Below are 23,318 nucleotides of genomic sequence, written 5' to 3' on the forward strand. Positions count from 1 at the left end.
TTTTCTTTTCAAAGAGCAGCAGATTCTGTTCTTTAATCAGTTTACTATTATCCACTCAATGATTGTAGTAATGCTTAGTGTGTAATGCTAGTAATGCTTATTTTCTGCTGTGTTTTATTTGCATTTATTTGAAAGAGTGAGTGTAAACACAAAAAAATATTTAATGCGCAGGAATGTGCAGAAAATAGGTTTAAATGTTAAACAAATTTCTTCTAGTCAGAGAATGTTGCATATAATTTTTTGCTTGATGCATAAAGTTACAAGATTAAAACTAATAAAGCAAGTTTTAAAAAGAGACATTTTATATGATGGATTATGCAGAAAAAGTAGAATTGGGCTGAAAGATCTATCGCTTTATCACCTATTCAGGTTGTAAATCGTGTTTTTAAAAAGTAACTAAGTAACGAAGTAATTAATTACTTTTGAAAATAAGTAATCAGTAAAGTAACAGGATTACTTTTGGTGGGAAGTAATCAGTACTTAGTTACTGATTACTTTTTTTTAGGTAACTTGACCAACACTGCTGCTGATAATGTGCCATGGAAACACATTTGAGACCAGATGTCTACCTGAATAAAAACTTTTACTAACAGTCACAGGAGCTGACGTCATGTTTGCTGTCAGAAATTTTTTATCCATGATATTTTACGTTTGCTGTATCTGAATTGTGGTTTAGGCAACAGCTGGACTCAGTTAGAATCTAATTTATTAAAATGCATGTGCTTTTGTGAGAACAAAAACAATGCCGCTTAGTAGTTGTACAGATCATTTGAGTTCAAATATATCTTGACTCTCGCTGGCTTCATGTTCGGGTTTTGTGAGTTTGAACATCAGTGAGTACGGGGCGGAGATTTGAAAGTTTGTTACCACAACTTCCTCGTTCAAGACAAACTTATCATATTGCAGATTTTACCCAACGGTTCAGCTGGAAGCAGTCCTGAGACAAGTAAGGGCGACACTTATTTTGTACATAATCACATTATTTATACCTGAGGAGAAGCATAGTTTAAAAAAAATATAGAAACTGACTGAATTAGAACATCTGGAGATAGTTTACTAAAGTCACTACCTTCTTTTCTTTTGTGCTTGGAGTGATCATCAGTGTGAATGTGTGTGTTTTGGTAATGCACTAACTGTACCTCGTCAATCTATTTGACTAATTAATATAATAAGTTCTCCCACAGAATGTCAGGGTAACTGTAGCCTGCATAGCAACATAATGTGCAATGTGAACCATCAGATGTATTCATAGTGCACTGACAGAACTGAATTATCTTTTTTTCAGTACATTTGTGTTGGTTTATCACAACATGCTCTTACTGGGTGCTGAAAATTCCTGGTCTAGCTTGCTCTGAAAATCTGCATAGAGGTGTTTTTGTTTTTATTGTTGTTGCTGTGATATTTTATGAGCAATTTCTGAATCGTTTTTAAACATTGGCATGTAAAGTTATGAAGATCAACTTCTCTGTGAACTCACAAAAAAAGTTGAATCCACTTGAGTTTTAATCACGTGTTAGCAATCAAATTTAAAATGTGTTTTTTATATTTTCATAATCCCTCCCTTCACCACGATTGTTTATTATTCTGTGCCAACTTTTGTTTTGACAATCTGTTTTTATTTTCAACTTTAATTTATAGCGAAATCACATTTCTTTCAGATTCTCCAGCACAATTCAGGCTACTCCAGTTGGCGTTGCTGCTTGTTTACCTATAATCAGTAATTTCATGACGGAACAATGTTAACAATGTTCTTTTTTTTCTGCTTTGCCACACCAACACAGTGTATAGGTATAGATTCCAACACAACCCTATCACAGTAACTTTTCTAGAGGTTCGGAAAGTCCTTGAAGTGATGATGTGGATCGACACATGTATCTGCCTTCCTTTGACCATACTGATGATCTACTGTGTGTGTTGTGTGGTAAGTAAATAATAACTTATTTGTCTTTGTGAAAAATTTGAAGCAGAGATGAAAGCAGATTTTTCGGATTATGTGGTTCTGTTGGCTTCATCAGGCAATGGCCTCCAGCTCGGTTTGGAACGGTTCGCAGCCGAGTGTGAAGCAGTGGGAATCAGAATCAGCACCTCCAAATCTGAGGCCATGGTCCTCAGCTGGAAAAAGTGGAGTGCCCACTCCGGGTCAAGGACGAGTTCCTGCCCCAAGTGGAGGAGTTTAAGTATCTCGGGGTCTTGTTCACGAGTGACGGGAGAAGGGAGCGGGAGATCGACAGATGGATTGGTGCTGTGGCTGCAGTGATGCAGACGCTGCACTGGTCTGTTGTGAAGAGAGAGCTGAGTGTAAAAGTGAAGCTCTCAATTTACTGGTTGATCTACGTCCCTACGCTCACCTATGGTCACGAGCTGTGGATAGTGACCGAAAGAACGAGATCGCGGATACAAGCAGCAGAAATGGGTTTCATCTGAAGGGTGGCTGGCTTCTCTCTTAGAGATAGGGGAAGAATTCGGCCATCTGGGAGGGATTAAGAGTAGAGCTGCTGCTCCTCCACATCGAAAGGAGCCAATTGAGGTGTTCCGGGCATGTCCCACGGGGAGCATGCAGACTGGGGCAGGCTCAGAACACACTGGAGAGATTTTATCTCTCGGCTGGCCTGGAAATGCCTTGGTGTTGCCCCTGCGACCCAGCCCCGGATAAGCAGAAAAAGATGGATAGGATAAATTGTATATTTAGAAATAAATGCATAAATAACAAGGAAGGGCTGCAATGACGTTTATTCAGGATCATTAAAATTAAATAATTAGTTCCTCACACCTGAGTTCAAGCTTACTAGTGCGATTTAGCTCACAGGTTGAGCAAAAGCCCACATCCCACAAATAAGCTAAACGAGCAGCAGAGTTTGATTCTGACCCAAGGCCCTCTGCTGGGTTTCTATTTCTTCTCACCAGCCTGTCTCCTCATAATAATAATAATGATACATTAATAATGATCAAAATGATGATATAAAGACTAAACATATGTTTTAATTTATATTTTGTTGTGTGATTCTCTGTTGTTTTACTCTAAATAGTTAAAAAGTTGAAAGCTTATAAATATTATACTATTAGACTGGACCTTTTATTAAATTAATATTGGTTTTTATTTTTGTACTTTATAATGTATTTTTTGTAGCACTCTTTTGCATGTTAATAATTCAGTTTACAAATAATTGACTTTAAATTAATTTAAGAAACAAAAACTCCAAGCCAAACAAACTTTGTCCATTTTAGTGAATGAGCCATAAGAACCTCCATCAGCCGCACCTTGGCAGTACAGATACCATCCTAGTGACAAAACAAACTCGGGATCTCGCAAAACAAGGCACGATGTGCCAGGAGAGTGGTGTTCCCCCTGGGTGTAGTAGGTCTCGACCTCCCGTTAGCTTCGAGATGGTGGGTGTCAGACGTCTCCGAAAATGTTGGAGCACTTTTGCAAATACGTGATGTCTTGTAATCCGAGCAGATATTTGACGTTTACACAGCTACATTCATGCCTCAAAATATCTTAAAAGTTTATTTTGTGACCCAGAAAGAGTAATATTACAACTAAGTAGCTGTCGCCATTGTTGGAATTCCTGTTTTGCGAGATCTCACAAAAGTTCATCTTAATTTTTTTTTTCTCCCATGTCCCTTGCGGGGCTCCGTACTTTCATCTATTATTCACATTCATTTATTATTAATTTATATTTCCTGCAGGTGCGAAGGAGTCCAGTCCCTGTCATCTATTACACAAACCTCCTCACCTCCAATCTAATCCAGATCTGCATAATGATTGTTTGGATATTAAGAATTAGCAGTAGCATACCTGCTGTTATTCACATCTCGTGTGTGATGGCCAGTCTGTACTTCAGGATGTGCATTGCTCTGGAAAGGTACCTGTTTGTCTTTTAGTGTGTGTACCTGCATGTGTCTGAACATTATATTGAACTGTGAAGCATCCTTACAGTCAGAATCATATTATTTTGCACTGTGATGATACAAATTTGTGTCTCTCTTGTGTTGCAGGTGTTTATACATCACATATTCACTGTTGGACTGTCTCAAAGAAACACGGAGTTCTGTGCTGGTCTGTGTCCTGGTCTGGGCTTTTTGTATAGTCAGTGTCCCTCTTGCCTTAGTCTTACATGAATTAGAACGTTTAATTATTTATGCCGCCCTCCCTGGCCCCCTGTTCATGTTCTGCTTAGCTCGGACCTTCAGAGCCCTGCCTGCTGCCACCTCAGTGCCCACTGAGGAGAAACGTCGAAGTCTAGGAATTTTGATTCTGTTGTTCTTTTACTACTTTCTATTAATCGTTCCCACAATCATCTCTCGTTACATCTTTATCATCTTTTCTTTGCTCAGTCCTTTTGTGGACCTGATTCTGTTTCTTTTCATGCGAAAAGGACGCATTGACAAGCTGCTGACATGTCTGTGCTCAGCTGATGGAAGAGCAGATCATCAGTGTGACTGACAGCACAGACAGGTGGGCTGATGTGGACTTGATTCTTTACTTATGTGGAATGGATGCATCTACAGGCTGCTGAAGTGTCTGTCTAAATAATTTTAAAACTGATTTTATAAACTGCTTTAGACACTTTTTATATCCCAGGATTAAACATTTACCTTTTTTCTTTCCTTTCCCACATTAGGTTTTAGTAGCTTACTTATTTCTTGCTTGTAATTTTATTTGCCACATCATCTTTCTTTGTTTCTACAACATGTCCAAATAATGTATTCAGTTCTCTGTAATGTTTTAAGAATTGAATTGAATTTTTTAATTTACATTATCATTTTTTTCTTATGGAATCATTTATGGTTAACATATAGTTCTATTTAACTGTCAGTATATAATATTTTTTGTTCCTTCACATTAAAATTTCCTCTGGTCTAATGAGTTTTAAAAATAATATTATACTGTTTATTATGTATGTGATATGCATTTGCAGCCAAGACAATCCTTGTAGCTGATGACAGTAATTTCAATAATGAAGCTGCTTCAAAACAGCTTCAAATATTGCAGCAGGAGGCAGCGACTTCATGTCGTCATCTCTCCTTTGTTGTTAATAACTGGACTGAACAAACAGCAAGAATATTTGGGATGTGTGACATGGAAAAGAGTTTTGTACAAATGTTCAAACACATAAAAGAGTCTTTGTATGATCAATGTTTTTAAAGATGTAATGAAAGAGATTTACATTCCTGTAAATAATATTTATTTAGTTCAGTTTACTGCACTGGTGATATGAGACACTGTATTTTTCTTCAGAGCTGTATTTGTGAAATAAAATACAATCTAGCCTGGAAAAAATAGCTTTGTCTAACTTTTTGCAGTTAGAAATAGTTCATCCATTATGGAGACTACATTTAATCAAAATGTCAGCAGGAGGCAGTTCTCTGGTTTCATAAAGATGTAAAATTAGTTAAATGTCTATGAGGAAATTACTTGTTGTTGCTGTCATCTCTTTTTTTTTTTTTTTTTTTTTTTTAACCTGTCCCGTTTGGTTCTTTTGCCATCAGAATTATTGTCTAAAGGCGAAGAAAGATGCCCAACGGATTTACTTTACCAAATGGACCATCCCAGCCTTGCCGTAATGGTCCATTTGATTCACCTTTTATTGTTTATTTTATTTTCACTTGCTGAATACGGGACAGACTTGACTGGTGGAAAGAAAAGGGGAGAAAGAAAGAGGGAAAGAAAAACAGCTGAGAAGAGGGACGGGGGAGAAGGGCAAAAACCAAAAACCAACAGAATAAGCAGACAAAAAATACATATATCGATCACCTGGATCACCTGTTAAGAAAAAAAGAAAGCAAGCAGAAGAAAACGAGAGTAATAAACAACATCACAATGATATATGGGAATATGACAGTAAATACTAAATATTAAACATTATTGTGCAGCACGTGAGATCGACAGCGCACAGTGTGCTTTGAGGTAGGAGCCAAAAAGGGTGTAGTTTGTGTGTGTGAGCACCCGTGTGTACACCTGTGAGCATGAGCGAGCTTGTATTTAAAAGGTTCCTTCATGTGATGATCTGCTAGAGGGTGTGGGGAGCCACTGCCCCGTCCTCCAGGGCATGAAGCAGGTATGGAGGAGATCAAGACTCCAGACATCCAGAGGCCCTCAGAACACAAGAGACCAAGGAAGACCAACAGAGGGGCAGCCGCGCCACTATCCCAGAAAGAGCTCAGGAGAGCCCAACATGACTGTTGCTGTCATCTCTGACCACAGTAAACTCCTCTCAGATACATTTATGTTGTCAGTTGATAATTTAAATTTTAAACAGGGCTACCATTTAAAAGTATCTCAATATGTTAGTCATCAATGCAGGACCCTGTTTATGTAGAAATATTTCTATTTCTGCCTGGCAACACCACAAACTGCTGATCACTGGGTTTATAAACAACCCAGTGATCATAAACACCATAAACATTAAGGGTTAAAAACACTTGTACAAAGCACACATGGGAACACAGATCATATGAAAAAATGGAAATTAATATTTTAGGTGGCTTAACAACGACAGATTTCAATAAATAAATAACTATTTGGATTTTTTTAAAGCAAAAAATGAAAACGTATCATAAATAAAAGGTTTACTTTTCCTTTACTTTGCATTATTAGTTTCATGTAGCCACTATGTTAGTTATAGAAAACAGCACAGATCAACTGATTAGTGTACACTAAACTTGAATGTGGGCTACATCTTGGAGAAAAAAAGTTGTTTCTATGCTGAAAATAAACCATCTGCAGTTTGAGTGTGACCACATGTCTGTGGGGGTGGGGTGTAAATTAGGCCACCACAACTTCCACGTTCAAGACAAACTCATCATATTAAAGATTTTACTCACAGTTTCAGCTGAAAGCAGTCCTCAGGTAAGTAAAGACAATGTTTACAATTATTGTTATTATTTATACTTGAAGTTAGTTAGAATTTTATTTCGAACATGCAAATATAATTGAAATAACAGGACAAAACAAACAAAAATTACAAATCATCAAGTTTTCTTGTATATATCTATGTCTACAGAATGTGTGTGCTCAAAAAGGAGTAGGATGAAGTTTACACTTTTCTTGTTTCTACCCCCTTATTTCAAATTTCATTGCTTACACATCCATATCCAGAATTCAACATTATTTGATCCATATATGTTTAACTATGTACAAGTCTAACAAATTGAACATATACAAATAAAACAATTTTCAACATGTAAACCAAACAACAACAAACTACATTTTTACATAAACTAAGCACCCTATGTTTAACACTCGCTTAATCTCTGAACTCATTTTATATCTGTGTGACAAACACCTTAATGAACACTAAAGCTTGGGTTACTCAGGCCTTGATCTATAAAAAATGAGGACACAATGAGACAACTCAGTCACTGAGAGGAAGATTTCCTATATTCATGCAATGTATTATTTTTGAACAATCGTGTGAATTTTTGTATTGATGTACTTTACTTGATTTCATCCGTACAGGTGTTCCACCTAATAGCTCCTCTGACTGTAATGCTGTGATATTTTAAATTTGTCCTTACTACTGGCTTGCTGAACATAAGGGTTCCTCTCAGTTCAGGAGTATTTGGTCTTTTTTGGAACAAGTTCTGAATGTTGTGGGGGAAGGATTTATTTGCTGCTTTGTACATTGTTTGTGCAGTTCTGAGATCAACCAAATCTTTAAATTTGAGAATATTTAATTTGATAAAAAAGTGGATTTGATGGTTCTCTTAAAGTAGTTTTATATATTATCCTTATTGAGAGTATATAATGATGTTTGATTTATGAGATCCTGAACCTTGTAGAGAATTGTCAGAGACTTCAATATTTTGCCTTTGATATAAGTAATGTGGGGAATTCAGGATAATTTGTGATGTTTTATCACACCAAGGAATTTTATTTCAGATACTCTGTCTAATTCAGTGTAATTTATTGTCAGTTTACTATTGGTAGAATAAGTACAATTCCCAAATATTATGAATTTTGTTTTACTCAGGTTCAGTGTTCATTTATTATGGTCAAACCTGGTCTTCAGATTATTCAGAAGTTGTTGTTTACGGTTTTTAAGGTAACCCATGATAATGTCACCCCTCTGACCCCATATGTACATAGTTTGTTAAGTAAAAGGTTCGGATTAACTGTACCAACTGTATATGCTTTCTTCAAATCTAAAAACACTCTAACAGCATATTCTTTGTTTCCAATAGCAGCTGTTACTGTATCTATAAACTCCATTAAGGCATGCGTTGTGGTCCTTTTGGGTCTAAATCCATACTGCTGTTCATATAGTACATTGTTTGTTATGATAAAGTCATATAATCTATTGAAAAAACTTTTTTCCAGCATCTTAGAGAACTGCAGTAGTAGAGAGATGAGCCAATAGTTTGTGAGAAGACGTTTATCTCCAGCTTTATTGGAACTACCTTTGCAAATTTCATCTTATCAGGAAATAAACCACTTTGTAATGGTCTGGTCGGCTGGGTGACAGACTTTCTGACTAATAGGTCACAATGCGTGAATCATGTATTTTCTGATGTGCTCTCCTGCTCTACTGGATCACCCCAGGGTTGCTGCCTCGCTCCCCTTCTGTTCATTCTGTACACAAATGAGTGTCGCAGCAATTTCACTAACAGACACATCCTGAAGTTTTCTGATGACACAGTGATCGTCAGTCTTCTAGCGGGGGACAAGTCAGGCCACGGGCAGGTTGGTGTGATGAATCCTTCCTTTCACTTAATGTGTCTAAAACTAAAGACATGATAATTGATTTTAGGAAGTCCTCTTATAGCTCATCACCTACTATTATTAAAGCTGCCGATATTGGGATTGTTGAGAGTTATAAATATTTCGGTGTGGTACTTGACCACAAACTGTGTTTTGAATCTCATGCTGATGCCACTATTAAAAAAGTTCAACAAAGACTGTTCTTTTTAAGGAAAATGAGATCTTTTAATGTCTCATCTGAGATGTTGTCTTTGTTTTATAGAAGTTTTATCGAATCTGTGATGTCTTTTTGTATCGCTGCCTGGTTTGGTAACCTGACGGTGAAGAATAAGAATTGGTTGGGACTTCTGGTAAAAACTGCTTGAAAAATTTCAGGGCGCTGGCAGGATGGACTTTTGGCCATCTACAATAGAAATGTGCTTAGAAAGGCTCATTCTATTATTAATTATTTGAACCACCCACTTCATAGTGAGTTTGAGTTGCTGCCTTCCAGCCGCCGTTTTAGAGTACCTGTGAGGAAGACTAAAAGACTCCAGGTCTCTTTTATCCCCACTGCATCTTGTCTCCTTAATGGCAAATAACCATCCTTTCACTTTCACTATCACTATTATTCATTATCACTATTATTGTCATTGTTATTTTATATTATTGTTCTCTTTATTTTTATCCTGCTGCTAAACTAATTTCCCCTTGTGGGACAAAATTGAATTGAATTGAATGGTTTCACAATACATCCGTTAATATCTTTAATTAAGTCCATATCAATGCCATCACAGTCAGTTGATTTCTAGGAGTTAAAGGATGTAACTACATCCATAATTTCCTCTTCATCTACTCCCCTCATAAACATTGAGTTTGCTACATTAATAGGTTCAGTTTTAGGACGGTCTCCAGTTTTTACAATTTCTTTAGCCAAGCCGGGACCAACATCAAGAAAAAAAAAAATTAAAACCATTTGCAATTTGTTTTATGTCACTAGTCGTTGTATTTTGTATTTGAAAGTTATTTGGATATTCCTGTCCTTTAGTTCCTTTATTTACAATATTATTTAGTACTGTCCACATGTTTGACATATTATTTTCTTTTCTTCTAAAAGTTTACTGTAGTAATTCCTTTTGCTGCTTCTCATGATCCTTATCAATTTATTCTTATACCTCTTATAAGTTTGTTCAGCTTCTATTGTTCTTTTCTTTAAAAATGTCTTATACAACAGATTCTTTTTCTTGCATGCATTCAGTATCCCCTTTGTTAGCCATGTGTGTTTTTGCTGAGTTTTCAGTTTTCTTTGTTTTATTCACCAGGGGACAGTGTTTATTGTAAAGAGTTAATATTATTGATAAGACGTTTTCATATGCCACGTCAACATAGATCTTACTCCAGTCTTGGTTGTTGAGCTCTTTCTTAAGGCAGCAAATTGCTTCTTGTGTTTTAAGTCTAATTAATTTCTTATTAGGTTCACATCTGTTAATCCTGGCGTAGCTCTGTACTGTTGCAAAAACTGGTAGATGGTCACTTATGTCATTTATTATTAATCCACTTACAACATTAGTGAAAATATTATCGCTAAGTGTAGCACTATGTGAGGGTATTCTTGTTGGACAGCGGATTAAGGTATAAAGACTAATGCTGTACATTGTATGGATGAAATCAGTGATGGCACTGTTCACAGTTGGATTCAACAAATCTATATTGAAATCACCACATATAAATGTCTTTTTCTTGTTGTTAATGGGATTGTACATCTTCAGCACTTCCCCTGTGAACATTTTTATACATGATCCAGGGGTCCTGTAGATACAGCTGATTTGCAGATTCTTTGACTTTTCAGCTTCTATTTCAATAGTTATGCACTCCATTATGTTATCCAGTGCTAGTGACAGTTCACTGATGATTTTTAATATCCGTATACAAGGCAACGCCCCCTCCCCCTTTTTTTATTTCTATTGATGCAATACATGTCATGGCCATCAATCTTCACTAAGTTTTGATCCTCATCTAACCAAGTCTCTGAAACTGCAATGACAGTAAATTTCTTAGAAAACTGTGCCAGACAGTCCAGGATTTTTGAATGATTGAACTGAGGCTTCTACTATTAAAATGTATGTTTGATATTACATTATCCATTATTATATTTTGATTAAACTGCTCATTTGTATAAAATTCACATTTTTGGTCATGCTTATGGGTATAGAAATTGTTTTTAGGGTCTATATCCTGTTCTAAGTCCCATGGTCTGTGATCAGTATATTCAAAGGGTTTTAGTCCCAAATCCTTATATACTATGTTCAAATGTGGGTAACATTCATTTTCACCTTACTAAGAAAAGTGATTATTATCACAGTTTTGTCATGTTATATGATTTATTTCTATAGTTACTGTCATGGTTTTTTAACATTTCTAATATTTATCCAGTTCTGAAAGTTCTTTAATGAGCACAGCCTTTTGTTCCTTTGAGTTTGATGTAGACCTTGCAGTTTGCAGTCCATGTTGATTGAATCTTGTTTTGTCTTCTTAGTATTCGTGCTTGTCGTGCTATGTCAGCATTTTTTTTGTCAGATGCTTGTTTCTGTAGACATTGGTTCCTCTCAGCTTCTTAGCTTTTTTGATTTTCTGTTCACAAAGCGTATTATTATAGATTTTCCACTATTATTTTTTCGAGGCAGAAGATGGCAAGCTTCAATATCTTTACTATTAATGGTAATTCCCTTGCCACTAAAGAAATTGACAATTTGTTTCTCCAAAGAGTCGATGTCAGCTTCAGTGGGGTCCCTGCCTTCCTCTGACACTACAGCTCTGGCATACGTTCTGTGTTTGGTCTCCAATCCACTTACTATTAAGTCATTATTACAGGTTTACTGCTCTAGATCTGCGACTCGGGACTCAGGTAGGGCTATTTTCTTTGTCCTTTTCTTCATTTAGTTTTTGCAGTTCTTTAATCTGTCCTATCATATCCAAAAGCAATTTCTGTTGTTTGGAGATGTTAGAAAGCTCTCCTGACATGTAATTTAGATATTTCTTAATCTCCTCCATCTCCTCCTCGGAGACTGTGCCTTTCTTTGGCGGCATTTTGTAGGCGGCTCAAATAAGATGCAAACCCACCTGTTTAGTTGTTGATGCCTGCTGGAGGATCCTGGGCCACTAGATATTAATAGACTGCAGTTTGAAGTGAGCTGAATTCTGTTTCCTTTACCTGTGTCCCAGGTAAAGGAAACATCGAGCTATCGAGCGGGTGGGTAACAGACGTCTCTGAAAACATTGGAGCACTTTTGCAAATATGCAATGTCTTGATAAACCAAGCAGGTATTTAAAGTTTGCACGGCTACTTTCTCACCCGAAAATATGTTAAAGGTTTATTTTGTGACCCAGAAAGATTAATAAGAGTAATATTTAAACTTAGTAGCGGCCGCCATTGTGGGAAACTGGAATTGGCTGGGCCACGAAGGACACACCCGACCCATCCTTCAAATTTGGGGAAATGAAGGACGCATTTGAAAGAGTCGACAAATTGGGACAGCCTTCATCGCCTGGCTGTGACGTAATCGGCCTTCAAATGCGGCCTCTGGTGGATGCAGCCTACGTTTTGGGACACAGCTTTTCCCCTCCCAATTCACATACTTAATCCAAGCTGTGGTGGTCACTCAGAAACTCTAGCTCAGGGGTGTTCAACTCCAGGCCAAGTGTAGCATAATTCAAATTATTTTAGATATACATGTAAAATTATGAGGAAAAAATCATAAATGGGGTAATTTAGTGTACTGAGATTGTTTGTTGCTCTATAAATGTAAATGTAAATTTCATCTGATTACTACAATGTTAAATACGTTAGTTGTCTGATCCTGTTGAATGCAGTATAACTGCTGTATTTAGTGTCTGACATGATCAGTTACCAGTTTATTGGGTACACATTACTAGTCTAATAAAATAATTCTAAAGTTAAACTTGCCTCCCAGAAGATTACTTTAAATTAGACTGGTTTTAAGTTCTTGGTTAAATAGAATTTTAAATTTAACAGTTGCTGAAAGTTAAAAAGTGACAATATTTAAAAAAAAGATTAACATGGGACAAACAACTGGGCAATGACTTTGGTAAAAAACGTAACTAAAAATCATATGTAATACATCACAGATGAAAGCAGGTTTACTCTGAGTGCGTGTGTGTATCCTCTTCAACATGAGAGAGACTGTCCTTTCACCTGGTTAAGCAAAAGTCAACAGTCCTCCAGCTGACGCAGGTGACCAAAAAGGATAGGAGCAGATAGTGAAAACACCGTCCTCTTATCAGGGAGAATAATTGTTCTGGCCAGTCTTGACCTTTGGTAGCCGCCTGAAGAAGATAGTTGTTTGGGTTCAAACAAACAACTGCATTCAAATTCCTTGCAGACCAAGTTTTGTTTTTTATGTTCATTTTTTTCACACAGTATATACAGTGGTCCCTCACTTCACTGTTTGCGCCTCGCTGTTTTGCAGATATTTTTTCGGTGCAATTTTGCAGTGGTTTTTTGTTGTTGTTGTTGTGGAGTTTTTTCAGCGCATTTTGTTCTGCATCCTGATCGGCTGTAGATGATTGTCAATCAATCTCCTCCTGGCCCAGTCTCCTGTAGAGTACAGAATGCGTTCAGCTTGTCAAATTTACATAAATCTTTGATCGCTAGTAGTGTAACTCTGAAGTGCTGTACTGTTTCGTTGACACAACAATGTTAATGAAACATTTTGCACCGTCAGAGGCACCTGTGGTAGCACCCAAAAGGCAGGGAAAGATGCTAACCATCACACAAAATGTTAGACTTCTGGACATGCTAAAGGAACGTAAAAGTTACCGTATTTTCCAGATCATAAGGCGCATTAAGCGAAACAAAACAGTCAGATAAGTCAAACTTTACTCAACTCATTCTTCTTCCTTCCTCTATTTCCATACCATTGATTCATTAATGTTGAATTCTCTCGCAGCTGCTCTGTTCACATGTTCTGGACCTGAAAACAGGGTTTGATTTTTGGTTTCATTCTATAATACTGGACTTATTTTACTATGAAGGTTTGAACTTTGAGTGTTTAAACAAGAGAGAAAAGTGTGAAAATGTTCATGCCTGTCTGAGAAAAGTGTATAAAGTGTGTAGTGAGGGGTTCTACAGCCTTAAAACATCTATAATAATTGTAAAAAAAATAAAGCTACCTTGCAGATTATTTTTAGAATGTAACTCCCGCGATTCACTAGAGACCACCATATACAATACATGTATTTTAGGTAAAATAGAAAAAAAAGACATGAGTTTGAGGAGGGTCATTTGGAGGAACTAAGTGTCTTTTCCAGCATTTAGAGCAAACCAGTGAGCCATTTTCACCACCTGCTGTTTCACATATTTTTTCTTCCAGTTTAAAAGAGAGTAGAAAATTCTTCTACAGCAACTCCACCACACAGAAAGTCATGTGGGTGATGTGGGTAGTCGTGACATGGATCAATATCTGTTTCTTCCTTCCCGTGACCATACTGTTCTTCTGCTGTGTGTTTTGTGTGGTAGGTAAATATGTAACATCTTTTTATGTCTGTGAGTGTGTGAACAATTAAAAAACTTGGCAAAAAGTAAAAATAAAATAAAATAACATATACAAAAAGAAATGAAATAAAACTTAACCCAGCAATAGACTGCCGACCTGCCTGGACTATAACCAACCGTTGACAGATGACATAAACTTGAATGTCAGTTGATAGTCGACAGTGTAGGAATAGTAGCATAAAATAATAAATTCTTAACATATTATATTTTATTGGTGCAGCAAAAGTAAAGTGTAATAATGTGAAGTCCACTGAACCAGATACAGTCATGTCATAAAATTAGCTCATCCCAGATGAGTGAATATATGGGACTCATTAAAACCAATCATGTGCTGACAGCTTCACTACTAATCAGAAATTATTCTCTAAATTTCTGTCATTAATGGGATTACTATTTGTCCTTTGGTGCTTTGATAATATGTAAGAGTATCGTTCGACAAAATCTCCTATAGACGTTCAATATGTTTGCAGTTTGACTAAGGAAGAAAAACCCATAAAGTGTGTAAATTTTGGCCTCACATTTTTAGACCATTCAGTGACCTCTGCACCTACAGTTAAGCCCATAATTATTCATACCCCTGCCAAATTTTGACTTAAAGTTACTTTTGTTCAACAAGCAAGTTCTTTTTTGAGCAGAAATGACACAGGTGTCTCCCCAAAGATAATAAGACGATGTACAAGAGGCATCATTGTGGAAAAAAAATATTTCTCAGCTTTTATTTATATTTGAGCAAAAAGTATCATGTCCAGAATTATTCATACCCTCTACAAACTGTCACAGTCTCTGGGAAAATCCAAAGTTCCATACCATTCCAAATAGTCAAAGCTGTTCTAAAGCATCCTAATTACCCTGATTAATTGGAAATGGCTGTTTTAATCAACTCAACAGGTGAAAAACAGCAACTCTCTGCAGGTGGTCTGTGGACATTCATGGCTAAGACAAAGGAACTCAGTGAGGACCTGCAGCTGTGCATTGTGGCTGCTCACAAGTGAGGAATGGGCTACAAGGCCATATCCAAATGTTTTCAAGTTCCAGTGGCTACAGTGCAAAGTATTATTAAAAAATACAAGATGTTCCGCACTGTGGAAAATCTCAGAGGATGTTGTTGGAAGCCAAAAGTGAAACCTGTGGTGGCCAGGAGAATAGTGAGAGAGGTGAAAAAGAATCCAAGGATCACCACCAAGGCCACCCTGGTGAATCTGGGCTCTGCTGGTGGCAATGTCTCAAGGCAGACAGTCCAACGGACACTGCTGGGTTCCACGGATGCAGACCAAGGAAAACGCCACTTCTCCAGGCACTTCTAAGGCATGCAAAAGCTCATTTGGCCTTTGCAAATGCTCATCTGGACAAAGAAGAAGATTTCTGGTCTTCAGTGTTATGGTCAGATGAAACAAAAATTGAATTATTTGGTCACAATGATGTTGCCTTCATTTCGCATAAAAATGGAGAAGCCTTCAACCCAAAGAACACCATCCTCACTGTCAAACATGGTGGTGGGAACCTAATGCTTTGGGGATGTTTTTTAGCCAATGGACCATGGAACCTAATCACAGTAGACAGCACCATGAAAAAAGAGCAATACATGAAGATTCTCAACAACAACATCAGGCAGTCTGCAGAAAAACTTGGCCTTGGGAACCAGTGGACATTTCAGCACGACAATGACCCAAAACATACAGCAAACGTGGTGAAGAAATGGTTAGCAGACACCAACATTAAGGTTTTGCAGTGGCCTAGCCAGAGTCCTGACTTGAATCCAATTGAGAATCTGTGGAGGGAGCTAAAGATCAGGGTGATGGCAAGAAGACCCTCCAACCTGAAAGATTTGGAGCTCATTGCTAAAGATGAATGGGCAAAAATGCCTGTGGAGACATGCAACAAGCTGGTCTGCAATTATAGGAAGCGTTTGATTGCTGTAATAGCCAATAAAGGCTTTTTTCTATTGATTATTGAGAAGGGTATGAATAATTCTGGACATGATACTTTTTGCTAAAATATAAATAAAACCTGGGAAATATTTTTTTCCACAATGATGCCTCTTGTACATCGTCTTATAATCTTTTGTGAGATGCCTGTGTCATTTCCAGTCAAAAAATAACTTGCTAGTTGAATAAAAGTAACTTTAAGTCAAAATTTGCCAGGGGTATGAATAATTTTGGGCTTAACTGTATGTTGTTATTCTACAGCAAAACAGTCAACAATATAGCTATATGTCTGTGAAGGTTCTCAGTCATCCAGGTCATCGTAGTCAAAGGAGTTTGCAAAGAAAAGCGTCTGGACTTCTTTAAGCCACCCTCTCCAGTGCGAAAGTCCCTCCGTCTAACCTTACATTACAAGAAAAGAAGGCCGTCGCTTCCCTGAGCAAAGACCACAACATAACTATATTACCAGCGGATAAGGGAAGGTGCACCGTGGTCCTAAACACAACAGATTACCACACAAAGATCACTACTCTCCTCAGTGACAACAACACCTACGAAGCTTTAAAGCGAGACCCCACAAGCAGCTACAAAAAGAAAGTTATAGCTTGCCTTCAAGACCTTGAAAAGGACAAAATCATTGACCGCATTACATATCACCGCCTTTATCCAGGGGATGCCATACCCTGCATTTATGGACTTCCTAAAATCCACAAGGAAGGGGTCCCACTCAGACCCATAGTCAGTAGCATAAACTCAGCCACTTATAACATTGCGAAACACCTTGCTACCATCCTTGCACCTCTCGTGGGGAACACCCCACACCACATCAAGAACTCCACCGACTTCACTGACAAGATCCAGAAACTTACCCTGGATCCAGATGAGACCATGGTGTCCTTTGACGTAGTCTCTCTCTTCACTTGCATACCCACCACGGAAGCAGTGGAGACTGTCAGAAAACGACTACAAGAAGACAGCTCCTTGGAAGACAGGACCAACTTCACACCCGATCAGATCTGCACACTGTTAGACCTCTGCCTTACCACAACATACTTCAAATACAACGAAGGCTTCTACAGACAAAAACATGGCTGTGCCATGGGCTCCCCCGTGTCACCTATTGTAGCCAACCTTTACATGGAGGAAGTGGAAAGGAAGGCTCTTGGCTCCTTCAAAGGAAGAGTACCCAGCCACTGGTACAGATATGTAGACGACACCTGGGTCAAAATCAAGACACAAGAAGTGGAATCCTTCACTGCGCACATTAACGCTGTGGATAAAAACATCAAGTTCACCAGGGAAGACACGAAGGATAACTGTTTGCCTTTCCTGGACTGCGCCGTGCACATTGAAGAGAATGGCAACCTCAACATCGAAGTTTACCGGAAGCCCACACACACGGACCAGTACCTCCTCTTTGACTCCCATCACCCTCTGGAACACAAACTTGGAGTAATTAGGACCCTACACCACCGGGCAGAACATGTTCCCTCTAAGACTGAGGGAAAAAAGAAGGAACACACATGTAAAGGAAGCACTGAAAACATGCAGTTATCCTAACTGGGCGTTCATAAAGTCAGCAAAGAGGCACAGAAAAGAAGATCAGACACCAGCGAGGGAGGATAAGAAAGACAGACGCAACAACGTTGTCATCCCCTATGTAGCCGGTGTATCAGAGAAACTCAGGAGAGTTTTCTCCAAGCACGACATCCCAGTGTACTTCAGACCCAGCAACACACTCAGACACAAACTGGTTCACCCGAAAGACAAAACTCCAAAACACAGACTTAACAACGTGGTGTATGCTGTACAGTGCAGCGAGGAATGCCCGGACCTCTACATTGGAGAGACCAAACAGCCACTTCACAAGCGCATGGCACAACATAGAAGAGCCACCTCCACAGGACAAGACTCAGCAGTCCATCTGCATCTTAAGGATAAAGGTCACTCTTTTGAGGATGCCAATGTTCACATTTTGGACAGAGAGGACAGATGGTTTGAAAGAGGAGTGAAAGAGGCCATCTATGTCCACTGTGAGCGACCATCTTTGAACAGAGGCGGTGGTTTATGACACCAACTGTCTGCCATCTATAATCCAGTTTTGAGTTCCCTCCCCAGACGCCTTAACGCCCACTCACATCCTGGGCCATCTGACCTCAGGAATTCACATGACAAGGTGGGGCCAGGTTTCACAATGAGCTCACCCGAAACCCTGGCTGATTAGGTCCCACACCCGCTTTCACACCTTGGCTCATGTGATTAGAGGATCACCAGGGGGTCCTTTGTCCCTCCTTGGGGGGATACTCCCACTGGGTTTAAATCTGGGACTCTCGGCCATTTGACCTTAGAACTGAAGAAGCTTCTCGGATGAGAGGTGAAACGTCTTCAAGCAACTTAAAGAAGTCCAGACGCTTTTCTTTGCAAACTCCTTTGAATATAGATATATCTTAAGATAAGTGTGATAACTCTCTGTAATATTCTTAGTAACAGTAATATATAATTCTATATACAGTGTTTTGGGGTCATAACAGTTTTTTTTTTTGTCTGTTCTGGAACTGACTTTTCTAAATATTACAGAATTAATTTTATTTGCTGAGTTAGAAGTTAAATAACACATATTTAGTATATGTCTTGTATGTTGGTTGTATTGTGATGAAGCAAGAAAGTGCTGTGTTCAAATATTCATTTTGTTTCTGTTGGGAATCCATTTCACTATAACAGTCTGAAATTTGTGTTTATTTTGAGGTGTATGAATAATTAATTCAAATATATATATATATTATAAGATAAATAATTACTTGTATGTTTTCTGAAATACAAGTAAAATATTTCACTTGCTTTATATTTTACCTCTTTATAAGAGGTAAAATAAATATATTCATTCATACACATTAATTTACATCATTTTAAACATTGTATTAATATGGTTTCAATTAATATTTCCTGCAGGGGCGGAGATATCAGGTTCCTGTCATCTATTACACAAACCTCATCATCTCCATTCTGATCCATCACAGCACGATGTTCTTTTGGTGGGACATAGTGCACGGCTCCATTGCACGTTTCTTTTACTATTTGGCTGTGACGGCCAGTCTTTACTTCAGGTTGTTCATTGCTTTGGAAAGGTACCAGTGTGTTTGTGTGTGTGTACTTGCATGTCTCTGAACATTATACTGAAGTATTGTTATGGTCTGTACTCTGATCATCTGTCTGTTTGTGTTACAGGTATTGTTTCATCGCCTGCCCACTGTTGGACTGCCTCAGACAAACTGAGGGTTCTGTGCTGGTCTGTGTTCTGGTCTGGGTCCTTTGTATTGTTAGTGTTGCTCTTGCTGTATTTTTATATGAATTTGTACGTTTAATTATTTATGCCGCCCTCCCTGCCCCGCTGTTCATCTTCTGTCTCGCTGGGACACTTAAAGCTCTGCCTGCTGCCACCTCAGTGCCCACTGAAGAAAAACAAAGAATTGTAGGAACTTTGGTTCTGTTGCTGCTTAATTACTTTCTCATAAACCTTCCTGCAGTCATTCTGTTAACTTTGAACTTATATCCACACTTCCCTGAAACACTTATTGATTTTATCATTATAATCTTATTTCTGTTTAGTTCATTGTTGGACTTCATTCTGTTTGCCTTCATGTGTAAAGGGCCCATTGACAGGCTGCTGGCACGTCTGTGCTGCTGCAGTATGGAGAGCAACAACACAGGAGATGTGACTGATGTTAGCACAGACAGGTCAGATCATGTAGACAGAGATGAAGGGAAAGAGGAAACAGGGTCACATGATGGGAGAGATGGTGAGGAAGTAGAAAGTGTGAGATAAGCAAACACCATCCAAAATATTTCTTCAGCTGAAGCCTCGGGCTGTAAGAATTGTTTTGTTGAGTAGTTGTGTATCAGTTTAAAAGTACAAATTGTTTCATAATTTCTTCTAAAGGCCCCGTGGTGGTGAGGTAGCCAGAAGGACCCGGGTTCATATCCAGTCTGGGGCCTTTCTGTTTGGAGTTTACATGTTCTCCTCGGGTCTGTGAGCGTCCTCCTCAGGTACTTTAATTGCTGCAGTCCAAAACATGCATTAGGGTTAGTTTAACTGGTGATCCTAAACTTCCTGTAGGTGTGACGGGTTTCCTGTGTTAGCTTTGTCTTCAACTCCTCCAAGGAGGATGAAAAGAGACTGATGAAATTTCTTCTGAAGGCTTCTTATATTCAAATATTAATCATGGAAGGAGCTCTGGATACATCTTAGTTTTCTGTTATTGTATTTATATTTATTTTTTAAGTCTTTTAATTATCATATCTAGTTGACTTTGTTTTTTGTCAAAATATCATACTCTATTACACTGTTATTTAATTTTCTGGATAACTTTTATTTTCACAGTAATGTTGTAATTCCCTCTGATCTGTTGAGTTATGAAACAATGTAATGTAATATTACAGGGCTCTAGAGTGTGACCAATTTGGTCGCAAATGCAACCAAATATTTTCGGGTAACAAAAAAAATATAAAAAAAATCTCTGCAACTCTCCGTGTGGTCATCAACAGACACACATTATGCCCCTATCGTGGACTAAACCAATCAGAGATAGTCAGGGGCGGGACCTCTCTGATTGGCCGTGGTCCAGTTGAAAGTGCAGGTGGAAGAGGGAGGTGAGTAGCTTGAATAAAGCGATATCAATTCATTAACGGATTCCACACAAAGACGTAAACACAGAGCGACCCGACGCATCAGAATCAGCTTTGTCTTTCTCGGCTTTCTCACCCCACGGCCCGAACACGAACACGCTGTCGGAGCTTAGCAATTCTGATGCGTCGGGTCCGCGCTGTGTTTCCGTCTTTTTTGCGCTAGATTCTGAGCTGCAGGTTTTGTCTCTCCAACCAAAATTCGCCGAGCCAGCAGCAAAAGAAGCAGCAAACTACGCTTCATATTTGATCAATGTCATGAATTCCCTCTGACTTTTGCTGTTTTGCTTCCACCACGATAAAAATCACACTTCATGCACAGCTCCCTCTCTCTCTCTCTCTCTCTCTCTCTCTGTACTTCAAGAACAGTTTCCCCGTCTCAAATCTCTGTTTTCTGCATTATTCATTCACTTATTACCCACCAGTCTACCGTTGTTTACAGCGCTGTCGGCCGCTGTCTTTTTCTTTTCTTTTTCTTTTTTTCACTTAAATGACCTCGGACAAGAAAGCCTAATTTCTGCTGTTCAATACTGAAGAAATTTAAACTTCTTAAAATTATGCAATATTGCAGAATATTTTTAAGGTTATCTGCTATAAAACGCCAGACCAGGAAAATCTCCTTCATGTTTTTCTGTGTTTTATTCTCAGTTACTTTGACACAAAGGCATCTGCTGTGATGTTCACAATTCTGATGAAGTCTCATGTGTATCAGTACTGATAAACAGTGTTGGATAAGTTACTTTAAATTAGTAACTGAGTTACTTTTTTAGAGAAGTAACTAGTAATGTAACTCAGTTACTTCAAGTTACTCGTTACTTTCAGAGTAACTAGTTACTAGGGAAAGTAACTTTGGTTTTACTCAGAATTCTCTTGTTAATGTGTTGCTTCCGTAACTGGATACCCAGCAAGATTGCCAGTCTTCTAGCTTGCTTACATGCCACAAGTGCACTGTGCCACCTACCAACAGAAAGGAAAAAATAATGTGCACATTTCCACGAGAGAAATCCCACGCCTGGACCGTCGTTGACCGCCGCCATGATTCTAGCCTGCTTTTTACATCCAACACAAAAACTGCAGTCGTGGTGCTTTTGATTGTACTCAGAACTTGGAAATTCTGCCTTCTGAATAGGAAGATGTAGGTAACACCAGACTGCAGATGAGCTGCATACAGAGCTGGACTGGGACAAAAAAATCGTCCCGGGCATTTTGACTAGAGACCGGCCCACCATTATAGGAAAAATCATAAAGCCTTTGAATGAAAATAAACGCTGTTGTGACAGTGATGTACACTGTTCTGATGGTATATATGTATCAATCTATCAATTGTTTGTTGTAAGACTCAGATAATTATTTTTTTAAAAGCGAGACATTTTAAATGAGAATAATAAAGAAAACTATTTCTTTGTGCCCCCCTTTCCCTGTTAATGCCCTACCTGGCCCCCTGGCAACACTTTGCTAGACCCGCCCCTGCACAGTTACCAGCTGTCAGCTACGTAGAAAAGGATCCTGGTGTTATTTGTCTCTCAGAAACAGTTCATAACTTCCCTTCAACTCATCCATGTCACCTAACAGGTAAACATGTTTCTCCATCAGCTGTTCAGCTCTGATGATTCAGTAAGGACATCTCCTGGTTTCATCTGCATGTTTCCCTCTCACCAGATAACCAAACTGATATCATGACCAGCAGCTTTACAGCTGTGGCTCCAGCAAACATCAGCTGATACTAGAAATTAATATTAAATAAATTCTAACAACAGCTGATCAAGCTTAAACGTGATGCTGTTGTTTAACGCGACATCCGCTGGTTTCTTCTTTCTGGCGCAAAGTGGGCGATAAATAAACAAGAGAGAAAAGCCGATCAGCTGATCATTGATCAGTTTCGTGATTGAAGTAGAAACGGGAGAGAATGAGAGAAGAAGAGGCAGCTGTGCAGCTTCAGCTTTGTGTCTTTTTCATTGTAGCTGAAGTCCGGGACAAACTGTGTTCCTTTTCACCTCAGTACGAAACGCGTAATATTTTCACTGAAAACGAGACGATTCTGTTTTTTACGGCACGGTTGGCAACTCTAATAATTAACCGTATGAACACAATAAAGTTCAACATCAGTAACATAGCACCCACACAGCTGTATAGAAACTCCGTCATGCTAGCTAGCACGCAGTACGAAAATGTCAGCATACCGAAAATAAACTCCACCTAAACTTGGTTTATATCTGACTCAGATAGACTGCAGGTCATAACTTCTTACCTGAAGTTCAGTTCACCTGACACGCGGACCGGCGGCCGCTTCGGGTCTCTCCTCTTGCCTCCCTTTTCCTTCATCCACCTGCTGGCCTCCACCACTTGCTAATGTTACTGAATCTGTGGAAGCTCCGCGATATCCACCACACGAAGTAACGAATAACGAGCCTATCTAAATCCCAGTAACGAGTAGGGCTGCCACAAACGATTATTTTGATAG

General features: G+C 38.6%; 1 protein-coding gene across 1 annotated transcript; it reads left to right on the forward strand.

The window, feature by feature from the left end:
• Window positions 1-920: 920 nt before the first annotated feature.
• Window positions 921-20,005, forward strand: LOC112841986 (uncharacterized). The gene is made up of 4 exons (XM_025897614.1): window positions 921-946; window positions 1,782-1,921; window positions 3,691-3,866; window positions 19,403-20,005. Coding segments are annotated over exons 1-4 (915 nt in total). The 5' UTR covers window positions 921-945; the 3' UTR covers window positions 20,001-20,005.
• Window positions 20,006-23,318: the final 3,313 nt, after the last annotated feature.

This window comes from Oreochromis niloticus, linkage group LG13 (assembly GCF_001858045.2).
Source record: "Oreochromis niloticus isolate F11D_XX linkage group LG13, O_niloticus_UMD_NMBU, whole genome shotgun sequence".
Taxonomy (NCBI): domain Eukaryota; kingdom Metazoa; phylum Chordata; class Actinopteri; order Cichliformes; family Cichlidae; genus Oreochromis; species Oreochromis niloticus.